Raw genomic sequence first — 13,830 nt, 5'->3', positions numbered from 1 at the left:
GGAACTGAACTCGCCACAAGTTAGTTACACCACTGGCAGGGCTGGGAACTGAACTCGCCACAAGTTACACCACTGGCAGGGCTGGGAACTGAACTCGCCACAAGTTACACCACTAGCAGGGCTGGGAACTGAACTCGCCACAAGTTACACCACTGGCAGGGCTGGGAACTGAACTCGCCACAAGTTACACCACTGGCAGGGCTGGGAACTGAACTCGCCACAAGTTACACCACTGGCAGGGCTGGGAACTGAACTCGCCACAAGTTAGTTACACCACTGGCAGGGCTGGGAACTGAACTCGCCACAAGTTACACCACTGGCAGGGCTGGGAACTGAACTCGCCACAAGTTACACCACTGGCAGGGCTGGGAACTGAACTCGCCACAAGTTACACCACTGGCAGGGCTGGGAACTGAACTCGCCACAAGTGACACCACTGGCAGGGCTGGGAACTGAACTCGCCACAAGTGACACCACTGGCAGGGCTGGGAACTGAACTCGCCACAAGTTACACCACTGGCAGGGCTGGGAACTGAACTCGCCACAAGTTACACCACTGGCAGGGCTGGGAACTGAACTCGCCACAAGTTACACCACTGGCAGGGCTGGGAACTGAACTCGCCACAAGTTACACCACTGGCAGGGCTGGGAACTGAACTCGCCACAAGTGACACCACTGGCAGGGCTGGGAACTGAACTCGCCACAAGTGACACCACTGGCAGGGCTGGGAACTGAACTCGCCACAAGTTACACCACTGGCAGGGCTGGGAACTGAACTCGCCACAAGTTACACCACTGGCAGGGCTGGGAACTGAACTCGCCACAAGTTACACCACTGGCAGGGCTGGGAACTGAACTCGCCACAAGTGACACCACTGGCAGGGCTGGGAACTGAACTCGCCACAAGTTACACCACTGGCAGGGCTGGGAACTGAACTCGCCACAAGTTACACCACTGGCAGGGCTGGGAACTGAACTCGCCACAAGTTACACCACTGGCAGGGCTGGGAACTGAACTCGCCACAAGTTACACCACTGGCAGGGCTGGGAACTGAACTCGCCACAAGTTAGTTACACCACTGGCAGGGCTGGGAACTGAACTCGCCACAAGTTAGTTACACCACTGGCAGGGCTGGGAACTGAACTCGCCACAAGTTACACCACTGGCAGGGCTGGGAACTGAACTCGCCACAAGTTACACCACTGGCAGGGCTGGGAACTGAACTCGCCACAAGTTACACCACTGGCAGGGCTGGGAACTGAACTCGCCACAAGTTACACCACTGGCAGGGCTGGGAACTGAACTCGCCACAAGTTACACCACTGGCAGGGCTGGGAACTGAACTCGCCACAAGTGACACCACTGGCAGGGCTGGGAACTGAACTCGCCACAAGTTACACCACTGGCAGGGCTGGGAACTGAACTCGCCACAAGTTACACCACTGGCAGGGCTGGGAACTGAACTCACCAGTTACGAGACCTTCCCCCCACACCATAGGCACATCTACCCTTAGAACATGCCAGTCTCCTGAGAATATCCATAGCCCCAGGTGAACTCTGAAGATGGTCACATTACCAGGAAATAAGACGGATTAACATAGACTTTTCTTGGCTTAAGTTTCATTTCAGGGCTTTGATCTTAGGCTAGAAATTGGGTGGAATCAGAAATCAAGGATATTTCTCACTGTTTCTCAGTAAGTTATTATCAACCCCTTACCTCCTTTTAATTCTCCCACATTAAAGTAACAGATTTCAGCCAGGTGCAGTGGCTCACGCCTGTAATCCCAGCACTTTGGGAGGCCAAGGTGGGAGGATCGCTTGAGCCCAGGAGTTCAAGACCAGCCTGGGCAACATACCGAGACCCTGTCTCTACTTTAAAAAAAAAAAGCCACAGGTTTCCTGCAAAAGGTGGGTATAAAAGATGAGAAGGATTGATTAGGCCAGGTTAGAGGCCCCCAAGCCTGAGGAAATAGCAAGCATGTTGTCAGTTCTCCACAGGGGCGCGTGGAATGTTGTAGGTAAATTGTTCAGTGAGGCAGAAAGAATAAAGGCAGCCAAAGTGCTTCTAAAGCAATACGTGGGTAGGCCTGAAGAGGGGATATTTATTAAAACTATTGAGGATTAGGACAGACCTTTTATAATTCTCTGGCTTTTCTACATCAACACTTAGCAGCCAGTGGCACCAAAGGTGGTAAGCAAGTTTATTCTCCGCATCACAGCCCACAGGCCCAGACAGAAGTATGAAGTTAGAGGAATTTCTAACTCCCCTTTTCTCTTTGTTAACAATATATACTCAACCTTGAGTTTTGCTTGTCCCATTCTTTTTTTTTTTTTTTGAGACAGAGTTTTGCTCTGTTGCCCAGGCTGGAGTGCAATGGCGTGATCTCGGATCACTGCAACCTCCGCCTCCCGGGTTCAAGTGATTCGCCTGCCTCAGCCTCCCGAGTAGCTGGGATTACAGGTGCGCGCCACCATGCCCGGCTAATTTCTTGTATTTTTAGTAGAGGCAGTGTTTCGCCGTTTTGGCCAGGCTGGTCTTGAACTCCTGACCTCAGGTGATCCACCCGGCCTCCTATTCTTTACTTTGCTGCCTATGGATCCCTGACAAGTTGTTCATGAGTAATTGAGATGCTGGCTGAGAGTCTCTGACATAGTCCCAATGAACATGCTTCACACTACAGTGGTCTCTCGGGGATGGTATAGTGATCTTAGTAATTATCAGCAAAAGGCTGGTGGCCCATACAGGAAGGAGTAAGTGAAGTTTAGCACGTCTCCGAACAACATTATTGATCCCCAGTATCATTCATCTCTTCTTGCCCTTGCAAAGGATATTCATAGCAGTAAAATGGCCAGGCGCTGTGGCTCACGCTGTAATCCCAGCACTTTGGGAGGCCAAGTCAGGTGGATCACTTGAGGTCAGGAGTTCGTGACCAGCCTGGCCAACATGGTGAAACCCTGTCTACTAAAAATGCAAAGATTAACCAGGCGGGGTGACATGCGCCTGTAGTCCCAGCTACTCGAGAGGCTGAGGCAGGGGAATCGCTTGAATCCAGGAGGCAGAGGTTTCAGTGAACCGAGACTGTGCCACTACACTCCACCCTGGGCGACAGAGCGAGACTCGGTCTCAAAAAAAAAAAAAAAAAAAAAAAGTAGTAAAATGATAGATCCTGAGGATAAAACTTCTTTTTTTTTTTTTTTTTATTTATGTATGTATGTATGTATGTATTTTTATTGATCATTCTTGGGTGTTTCTCGCAGAGGGGGATTTGGCAGGGTCATAGGACAATAGTGGAGGGAAGGTCAGCAGATAAACAAGTGAACAAAGGTCTCTGGTTTTCCTAGGCAGAGGACCCTGGGGCCTTCCGCAGTGTTTGTGTCCCTGGGTACTTGAGATTAGGGAGTGGTGATGACTCTTAACGAGCATGCTGCCTTCAAGCATCTGTTTAACAAAGCACATCTTGCACCGCCCTTAATCCATTTAACCCTGAGTGGACACAGCACATGTTTCAGAGAGCACCGGGTTGGGGGTAAGGTCATAGATCAACAGCATCCCAAGGCAGAAGAATTTTTCTTAGTACAGAACAAAATTGAGTCTCCCATGTCTACTTCTTTCTACACAGACACAGCAACAATCTGATTTCTCTATCTTTTCCCCACATTTCCCCCTTTTCTATTCGACAAAACCGCCCACATTTCCCCCTTTTCTATTAGACAAAACCGCCCACATTTCCCCCTTTTCTATTAGACAAAACCGCCATCGTCGTCATGGCCCGTTCTCAATGAGCTGTTGGGTACACCTCCCAGACGGGGTGGCGGCCGGGCAGAGGGGCTCCTCACTTCCCAGAAGGGGCGGCCGGGCAGAGGCGCCCCCCACCTCCCGGGCGGGGCGGCTGGCCGGGCGGGGGCTGCCCCCCCACCTCCCTCCCGGGCGGGGTGGCCGCCGGGCGGAGACGCTCCTCACTTCCCAGTAGGAGCGGCTGCCAGGCGGAGGGGCTCCTCACTTCTCAGACGGGGCGGCCGGGCAGAGATGCTCCTCACTTCCCAGACGGGGTCGCGGCCGGGCAGAGGAGCTCCTCACATCCCAAATGGGGCGGCGGGGCAGTGGCGCTCCCCACATCTCAGACGATGGGCGGCCGGGCAGAGATGCTCCTCACTTCCTAGACGGGATGGCGGCCGGGAGGAGGCACTCCTCACTTCCCAGACTGGGCAGCCGGGCAGAGGGGCTCCTCACATCCCAGACGATGGGCGGCCAGGCAGAGACGCTCCTCACTTCCCAGACGGGGTGGCGGCCGGGCAGAGGCTGCAATCTCAGCACTTTGGGAGGCCAAGGCAGGGGCGGCTGGGAGGTGGAGGTTGTAGCGAGCCGAGATCACGCCACTGCACTCCAGCCTGGGCAACATTGAGCACTGAGTGAACGAGACTCCGTCTGCAATCCCGGCACCTCGGGAGGCCGAGGCTGGCGGATCACTCGCGGTTAGGAGCTGGAGACCAGCCCGGCCAACACAGCGAAACCCCATCTCCACCAAAAAAATACGAAAACCAGTCAGGCGTGGTGGTGTGCGCCTGCAATGGCAGGCACTCGGCAGGCTGAGGCAGGAGAATCAGGCAGGGAGGTTGCAGTGAGCAGAGATGGCGGCCGTACAGTCCAGCTTCCGCTCGGCATCAGAGGGAGACCGTGGAAAGAGAGGGAGAGGGAGACCATGGGGAGAGGGAGAGGAGAGAGGGGAGAGGGAGAAAACTTCTTTTATGGCCTTCGGTTTGTATTTCTCAGGCCAATAGATGTATCTATTCCAGTCAGAGGGCTCGTGGTTGCTATTTTTATATTCCCTCTTTTCTCACGGACCGAGAGAAACTAGTTAAGAAAGAAGTAACCTCTTTCTCATACTTTTTTTTTTTGGAGACAGAGTCTTGCTTTGTCACCCAGGTTGGAGTGCAGTGGTGCGATTTTGGCTCACTGTAGCCTCTGCCTCCTGGGTTCAAGCAATTCTCCTGCCTCAGCCTCCCAAGTAGCTGGGACTACAAGCGCCCGCCACCATGCCTGGCTAATTTTTTTGTATTTTTAGTAGAGACGGGGTTTCACCGTGTTAGCCACGTTAGTCTTGAACTCCTGACCTCGTGATCTGCCCGCCTTGGCCTCCCAAAGTGCTGGGATTACAGGCATGAGCCACCGTGCCTGGCCTTTCTCATACTTTTAGAAACCCTTATTTGACCAAATCCTTCCAGACCCAGGACAGGGAGATTTCCTTCTTTCCTAGGCTCCACCCACTAACCGGTTCACCAGCAAACCCTCTGGCCCTATTGACTGGTACACAGAGTGAGGGCCACAGTTCTAGCAGACTAGGAGAAATAGCTACAAAAGCAGCTGGCTAACTTCATATGTATACTCCATAAATCATTAGGTTGGGTGGTTTGTGAATAGATTGTAGAATTTATGAGCAAAGCAAAGAGAGATATGAAGTCCACTGAGGCCTGGCCTCTGCCTATTGTCCTTTTTCTGGGCCTGAGAACATTGACTGGGTCTTTCTGAATGGCAGTTATCATGGGTTTTAATGATGTTTCCTTATTTTCAGATTGATTTTGTAGCCCATGATGATATTCCTTATTCATCTGCTGGCAGTGATGATGTTTATAAGCACATCAAGGAGGCAGGTGAGTGAGCTGTGCTTCCTCACTGTAGGGGATCTCAGAGCAGCTGCAGATGTTCAGCCATGTTGCTGCTTTACAGAGGAAAATGTGTACATTAGAAATTCAACATCCTCTTTCAGGCCACATTTTGGATAAAAGGTAAAGATGAGCATAGCACCTATCAATTCTTTGTCGTCAGTTCATGACATCCATCAATTCTTGGTCTAAACATCTACTTTGGATATCTCTCTTAATTTCAGGAAACCCTTTCTCATATTTTTCTTAATATTAGGGCTATGTAACTCTTCTTTGCCTTACCTCTGGCCTTTGATTCAGTCTACCTTCTGTATATCAGTATCTTTCAGTTTCATTTAGTAATAACAGATTGTGCTTTTTGAGGAAAGGAAAGGAATGTTGCCCCCAATTTCCATTTAGTCTTAATACCTGAGCTAACCAGAACCTCACAGTGTTTGTCTGTATGTGTTTCTGAGTTAGGCATGTTTGCTCCAACACAGAGGACAGAAGGTATCTCCACATCAGACATCATCACCCGAATTGTGCGGGATTATGATGTGTATGCGAGGCGGAACCTGCAGAGGGGCTACACAGCAAAGGAGCTCAATGTCAGCTTTATCAACGTGAGTTCCAGCCTTACCCCAGAGTTCCCTGACTCTGTAGGAGACATATCGCCTCCCACTGCATCTCAGCTGAACTGGCTTTGCAGTTGGCTTTGATGATCACTCCCAAAAGTTCAGTGAATGAATTACCACTATGTTAACTGTTCACAAAAAGAATGAAACAGACAGTTTCTGCCGTTATGGTCTGGTACCAACACATTCGTATAAAGCCATACAGCCAACTAAATAAATGAGTAATTTATATAGTGCAGTATTTCTGTTAATAAATGGAAAACGGTGTCTCTTAAACTTCCTTTTTCTTTTTCGGTTGGATGATGTTTTGGAAACCTGCCAAAGGCTATGAACCCTCTCCTCATGTGGATAGTGACACCCGACACACCACTTCCCACATAGACCTGAGTTTTAAATTTGGATTGATGGAAGTTAAGTTTATCTTAGCTTAATATTGCCTTTTAGAAACTCTATATATTTTTCTGGGCATGGTAGTTCATGCCTGTACTTTGGGAGGCTGAGGCAGGAGGACTACTTGAGGCCAGGAGTTTGAGACCAGTCTGGGGGCAACATAGCGAGACCCCATCTCTAAACAAACAGACAAACAAAAAAACTAAAAAAACTCATGCAAATATATATATATATGTAGTGTTTCTTTCTTTTTGAGACAGGGTCTCGCTCTGTCACCGAGGCTGGAGTGCAGTGGCGTGATCTCGGCTCACTGCAGCCTCTGTCTCCTGGTGCCTTAGCCTCCTGAATAGCTGTGATTACAGGCATGTGCCACCAGGCCTGGCTAATTTTTGTATTTTTTTTTTTTTTTAGCAGAGATGGGGTTTTGCCATGTTTGCCAGGCTGCTCTCAAACTCCTGGCCTCAAGCGATCGGCCCCCCTTGGCCTCGCAAAGTGCTGGGATTACAGGCATGAGCCACCGTATCCAGCCAACACTATACATTTTGTATGTAAATTAGACCTCAATAAAATCGATTTAAAAAGAAGAAAGCTGCTAACTTTAATGTCTTCTACATAACCAGTTTACCATGCTCCCTGACCTACTCCCATCTCTGTAAATTGTGCTATAAGAATGGATAAAATGATTACATCTAAATATGATTTATCTAGGCAGATAAACCCTAGCTCTTGTTAATTTACTTACTATAGCTTTATTTTTCCCATAAAAATCAGGTGTTTAAAAATTCTAAACATAATCCCTTTTCTCTTTATGATCTGGAAATTTTGAGAGTACTTTTCTTTTTCTTTTTTTGAGATAGAGTCACACTCAGTCACCCAGGCCAGAGTACAGTGGCGCAATCTTGGCTTACTGCAGCCTTGACCTCCGGGCTCAAGTGCTCCTCCCATCTCAGCCTCCTGAGTAGCTGGGACTACAGGCACAGGCCACCACACCCAGCTTATTTTTTATCTTTTTATTTTTAGTAGAGATGAGGTCTTGCTATGTTGTCCAGGCTGCTCTCGAGTTCCTGGCCTCAAGCAGTCCTCCCACTTCGGCTTCCCAAAGTGCTGGTATTACAGGCATGAGCCACTGTGCCTGGCCAAGGATACTTCTCATTTGACTAAATACTCCCTTCCCTTCCACCGGAGGGTTTATACCATTTTCCTTATCTTTAGCAAAGTTGGTAAGACCAACGAGTATCATCATTTTGCAAATGAGTAAATGGACCTTAAAATACTAAAGGAACAAAAAGCAAAAAACACAATTCATTTAAAATAACAGAATAAGCCAGTGATAGAGGGGAAAAATCCAGTACAATAAGCAGATTAATTAAGTAAAAGATCTAGTATTTTCTCTTTCAATCTATTGTAATTAGTTTATTCTTGGCAGTATTGTGCAGTGATCTTTTAGCTGCCTCTGTATCTCCGTCTGGAATGAGGTTCGGGCCATGCTGCGCATGTTTGTGTTCCAAGTTTATGTTTTATCTTTAAAACTCTGACTTTATTTGGCTACGTGCCTGTTACTGGGTATAGCCTATATTTTTAGTTTATTCCCAAATGCCCACAATATTAGAATTACCACTTCTTGTGTGTGCATCCACAGCATATCTTATCTGTTATTATGCTGAGAGTGGGGTAGATTAAAGCAAAGCAAAATTCTAGACGGAAAACAGTGTCAATTGAGTGCTTGAGCCATGTTTTCTTGTTCTCTTATGGTAGAGAAGTTTAGGATGAGCATTATTTCTCAAAAGAGTTATTTCTTTATCTAGGAGAAGAAATACCACTTGCAGGAGAGGGTTGACAAAGTAAAGAAGAAAGTGAAAGATGTGGAGGAAAAGTCAAAAGAATTTGTTCAGAAGGTGGAGGAAAAAAGCATTGACCTCATTCAGAAGTGGGAGGAGAAGTCCCGAGAATTCATTGGAAGTTTTCTGGAAATGTTTGGTCCGGAAGGAGCACTGGTATGTTCTTTCCCACTGGACAATGTAGGGAGTTCCATGTTGTGGAAAGAATGACAGAATCATCGAGCAGGAAGGGGCATCGACACTGAGAAGTTATCTAGTCTATCCCCTTATCTGGGCAGAACTATCTTTCAACTGTCCCCAGCAAGGTTTTTGAAATCTTTACAGAAAGACGTTACATATTCTCCTAGATAATTTTGCCAGCTCTCTCTCAACCTTAAAATCTGGTGACAAGATAAGCAAGTCGCCTTGCCCAGCTTTTATCTGTGGTATGATTTTAGATAGAAGGAAAGGAAAGAATAAAGAACAATAAAAAGAAAGCAGCCTCCACTACAAGTAGCTGCAGCAGGAACCCCAGGTAAGGTGGGAATTCTGTCTTTGAGGAGTAGCAGTCTTTTCAACCAAATAAAAGATTGAGCAAGTGAGTCGTAGGTTAGATATCAGGAAGGATCTGTCTGTGAAGGTGTTTGGATAAATTAGAATAATCCTAGACTAGATTATTCAGGAAGAATGGGGAATTTCCCGGGTGATGACAGCAGGGGAGAACCCTCCCAGTCCTAGATGCTTCAGTGATGATTAAGTAGGATCCACGGTGTTTTTCTGACTCTTCCTTTCGGTTTCTGCAGAAACATATGCTGAAAGAGGGGAAGGGCCGGATGCTGCAGGCCATCAGCCCGAAGCAGAGCCCCAGCAGCAGCCCTACTCGCGAGCGCTCCCCCTCCCCCTCTTTCCGATGGCCCTTCTCCGGCAAGACTTCCCCACCTTGCTCCCCAGCAAATCTCTCCAGGCACAAGGCTGCAGCCTATGATATCAGTGAGGATGAAGAAGACTAATGTTTCCTCCCTCCTTTCCTGTCCTCCCTTTCTGTCCCATTACCTTCAGAAGCTCTCTGTTGAATTCCAAATTGTGACCCCAACACTAAACCTAAGGACAGCTACAAAGGAAAGACAACTGGGGAAAGAAGACCTAGGACTGGGGGAACCCAAACAGCCTGTCCTGCAAGTGACATCACTCACCCACACGAAGGAGGGGGACTGCACCTTAGAAGCCTGCTCTGCATCCATTTACCCCCCGCAAGGGCTTTGTTTCACTGTTTATGTTCACGTGATCTCAACAGGGAAATTGTCATTTTCATTAATTTTTTTAAAAATTCGTCTTTCAAATGTAGAACTAATTTTTTGCCCCTGAGGAGTGGGCAGAAGAAGGAGGTAGTGTAATAATGCAGAGGCCTTTTCTTCCCGGTATACTATAGCATTTGCCTTCCGTTCTGAAGCTAAGTGGCTTGCCAAGTCCTTCACGAAATGAGCCACGCTGATGGGTAATTTGTGGAGAAATATCTTAATTTTGATTTCCTTAAGGAAAAGCGAAAAGCAGAGTTACAGTCACAAATCCCCTGAACGTACTGCTGTCACCAGTGTCACTGTGGCTGCGGGAAGATCTGAGCCTAACTTTTCTTACTCCCTAAGGAGTTTCTTGTTGGACCCAATGGGGACCATGAAGACACTGATGGGGATGGAAGCAGACCCATGGCATCAACTGCAGTGTTTCTGCTGTGTTCATCTTCTCAGAAAACTCTGTGGCCCAGTTCTTTGGGAGCTTTTGTCAGTCTCTTTCCTGCCATCTACCTTCGAAGGAAGGAACACTTTTAGAGTTACAATGATGAGGAGAGGAGCGGGACAATACTCAATCCTATACCAAGTCAGTTGAGATGAGTTTCCTACTGGGAGTAAGTGCCTGGCCCTGCTACTCCTATTTGAATGCTATTAATGTTACCTAGCCTTTTACAAAGGATACTTTGTAAATGTCTGCTGTTGGAACTTGATGTTAATCCATTTTGGTCATAGCCATATTCGAGAGATTTGCACAGAATGTGGAAGCAAAAGCATAGGAAACACCTTCCTTTCTAAAGCAACAGCCTTGTCACCTTGACCTCTGTCCCTCTTCAGAACATTCTTCCCTGGAACCAGTGCTCCACCTCTTTCTTTTCCTCTGAGAGCTGCAGCTGGCAGGGACCTCCCTCTGCTGCCCCTCCAGCAAGCCACAGAGCATACCCTCACGTGCAAAGAGTGTGGTAGGTTTTCTCCCCACTTCTCACACGCGCCTGGTGGTTGTGGTTCTATCTGCCGTGTTAGCTTGCCCGGGGGGATTCAATACTTGACTTTCAAATCAAAGAATGCTAATGCTTAGCACTTGCTGTTGAGCATGCTCTAACTTTTAAAGCCCTGGCCTCCTGTCTCCTTAGCTGCTTAGCTATGCGGCCTAGCAGATCATCACCCATCAGTAATCCTGTGGCTAGATCCAGGGGAAAACTGCTTATGTCCAGGCCCCACCCCTGTCACTCATAAATACCCCTTGTGGGGGTGGAATTTTAGTGTTTTCAGCTAAGAAAACCACATTTTCTCTTTCCTTGCCTCTCTGCTAGGACTGTGAGCATCTCATAGTCCACTTCCTAAACACTTTCTGGTAACACCTAGTTTTCCGCCTGAGGGTCAGAGACTAGAATCATTGCCTGCACAGCAGGACTACCTTGGTTCTTAAAACTTGGATCACCCAGGCAAGGCGTGGTGGCTCACGCCTGTCATCTCAGCACTTTGGGAGACTGAGGCTGGTGGATCACTTGAGGCCAAGAGTTTGAGACCAGCCTGACCAACGTGGTGAAACCCCATCTCTACTAAAAATACAAAAATTAGCCAGGCGTGGTGGTGGGCGCCTGTAATCCCAGCTACTTGGGAGGCTGAGGCAGGAGAATCCCTTGAACCCAGGAGGCGGAGGTTGCAGTGAGCAGAGATGGTGCCACTGCACTCCAGCCTGGGTGACAGAGCGAGACTCTGTCTCCAAAACAAAACAAAAACCACACATACATACAGAAATAAAGAGAAATAATCAATTAGAAAAAAAACAAAACTTGGATCACCCAGAAAGAGCGTCACAGAGGCGAGGGAGAATGAAGCCTCTTGTTATCCTGATCGCCTATGACAACGACATTTCTGACTCTTCCTTTGAAGCGCAGTTCTTACTCTTTAAATCTGGTCATACAAGCTTTGGCTTGGAATCCTGTCTGTCTTTGAAACAGCTGAAGTTAGTGTTTTCCTGTGTTACCCAGCGTTACATAGTCTCATCTTTGAACTTTTCTGCGTCAGCCTTCTCTCTTTGGGAATGCTGCCTGTTTCTGTCTAACTTATTCTCCCTGGTGTGGTGTGGCAGTGAAGTCCGTGCTGAGGCCCATCTGCTTGGTTCCTCCAAGTGCACATTACGCAAGTGTATTTGGATAGACAGGGAGATGCCCGGAACGTGGTTTTCCTCCTCCCTCCCTATTGGAGCCATACCTCCTAAATATATTGTCTGGGTCCCAAATGTTTGAGCCTCTTCCTCTGCTCTCAGTGGGCTGCTCTTGGCATGCCCTGTGCTTGGAACGGGACCTGCAGGCTGACAGGCCTCTGAGACTGCTAGGGCCAGCAAACGTACATGTTCTTGGGAAACTCCCTTTCCCCTTTTGGTGAGCTTCTGCCACCTCAGTCTAATCGTTTTGACTGAAAGCTATTTGTCTGACTCAAAGCTAAAATCTTTTATAGTGTGGCCTGTTAGATACTTTGGGGTAAATGTGGTCTGAGGTGCTGGACTAGCACGGGTAGATGGAGAAAGCTGTTGGGAAGTTGCATAATGTGGTCATCTGTGCCTAATGAAATGAGGTTAGAGGTGTGCACACCACCACAATGCCTGGGATCTAAATCTTCAGATATTAACGTTTGAGGCTATGGAGCTGTTTCCCTGAATCACACAAGTGAAAGCAGTCAACATGGGTGGGCCAAATGTGGCCAAGATGAGAGAGCCAGAAATGTTGGCCTTAGAGCAGAGCCTCTGTGTGTGAGACATTAGAAGGCCAGAGCCGGGGAGGTGCCGGCGCAGCCACTGCCTTCCGGTGGGCCGGACGGAAAGCTTGGTCTTATGCTAGATTCAGAAGCACTGAAGAATGGAGGTTGACACTTTGGAGGACTAGGAAGGGATCATTTGTGCTCTTGAAGCTATTGCTGATAGCTAGAGCCAAAGACCATTATATTGCTGAGGCTTGGGTAAGAAAGGTAGGGATGTGAGGAGGTTGAAAATCCTGAAGAAGAGAAAAAATATGAGGGAGGCTAAGGAAACTTAGACACTTTCTGATCACTGATGACTCCTCAGGCTGCACCTGAGTGATGGTGGTGTTTTTGGAGGCTGTACCTGAGTGATGGTGGTTTTTGGGGGGCTGCACCTGAGCGATAGTGATTTTTTTTTGGAGGCTGCAGAGCTGGTCAGACCATCTCTAGATGTTCTTTCCACAGTGGTTCATAGGGCGTCATTCCCCCTTCCTGGATTATCTTGACTATGGGTAGCTTATTTTCAAGAGCTCTTTGCCTTTTTAATCCTGTTCCAGATCACTTATCCAAAATCTTTCCAAATCAATTATATTTTGCTGCTTTTCTTTAATTCCCAAAAAGCCATAGCTTCTAGATTTTCTATCAGCACACATTTGCACCAGAAGTTGAACCAATACAGGTAGAAAAAGAAAGCCCCCTTAATGTTTTTAACTGATGATATTTTTTTAAGCTTACCAATATAAGTATTTTTAAAGGTTCTATTTTTCAAAGTCATAACAATGATTGTTCTTGTTTTCTCTCATAGAATAGACTGCCATCGGATAAAGAGTGGTCCCTAGCTTCTATTTTTCCAAGTAAATAAGTAGAACATGTTCTTGGGATTATACCATTAAATGTTAATTTTCTTGAAGAAGAAAGATTGTTGTCTGCCAAGATTTTATGTTAGCGCTCGGATTGAGGCAGAAAACGGAAGCACCAGGTTTAACACTGGGATGACTTGGGTTGTGTTCCTGGAGGTTTGAAGTGGGCCTTCCCGCCTTTTGAGGGGGGAAACTGACTGTTTTGAACACATATCCTGGATTAGTTGGGTTGTTTTGTATTGAGGATCCCTAAAAGACAAAAGAGTCTTGGAAAGGACTGCTGGCTTCGTCTTGAACATTCGCCCCATCACCAGTGTGAGTCCGTGGGGAAGTCTTCCTCAAGTGGGGTTCAGTCTGTAATTTTCCTGTCTGTTCTTAGTTTGTTCTGAGTTATTTTGGATTTTGTTCTTTAGCCAAATAAAGGCAATGTGGTTTTACCTGATGTTCCATGTCCAGTG

The 13,830-nt window shown here is 47.5% G+C and overlaps 1 protein-coding gene across 5 annotated transcripts in view; it reads left to right on the top strand.

The window, feature by feature from the left end:
• Positions 1-13,814, top strand: part of PCYT1A (phosphate cytidylyltransferase 1A, choline) — a 62,331-nt gene extending 48,517 nt beyond the window's left edge. For 2 of the 5 annotated variants that reach the window (XR_010111490.1, XR_608804.5), the window contains exons 6-10: positions 5,573-5,651; positions 6,123-6,265; positions 8,473-8,661; positions 9,288-10,387; positions 13,318-13,814. Coding sequence is in view for 2 of the 5 variants with exons in the window: in XM_008953394.6 (XP_008951642.1) it covers positions 5,573-5,651; positions 6,123-6,265; positions 8,473-8,661; positions 9,288-9,494 (618 nt within the window). In the remaining 3 variants the exon portion in view is untranslated. Of the gene's footprint in view, positions 1-5,572; positions 5,652-6,122; positions 6,266-8,472; positions 8,662-9,287 lie in introns of all 5 variants that reach the window. The other 3 variants (XM_008953394.6, XM_003806420.6, XR_004670904.3) reach the window with 2 other exon arrangements.
• The last annotated feature ends 16 nt before the right edge of the window (positions 13,815-13,830 follow it).

The sequence above is a fragment of the Pan paniscus genome, chromosome 2, assembly GCF_029289425.2.
Source record: "Pan paniscus chromosome 2, NHGRI_mPanPan1-v2.0_pri, whole genome shotgun sequence".
NCBI lineage: Eukaryota > Metazoa > Chordata > Mammalia > Primates > Hominidae > Pan > Pan paniscus.
Note: the sequence above shows the minus strand (reverse complement) of the source record. Positions and strands in the feature narration are given on the sequence as shown.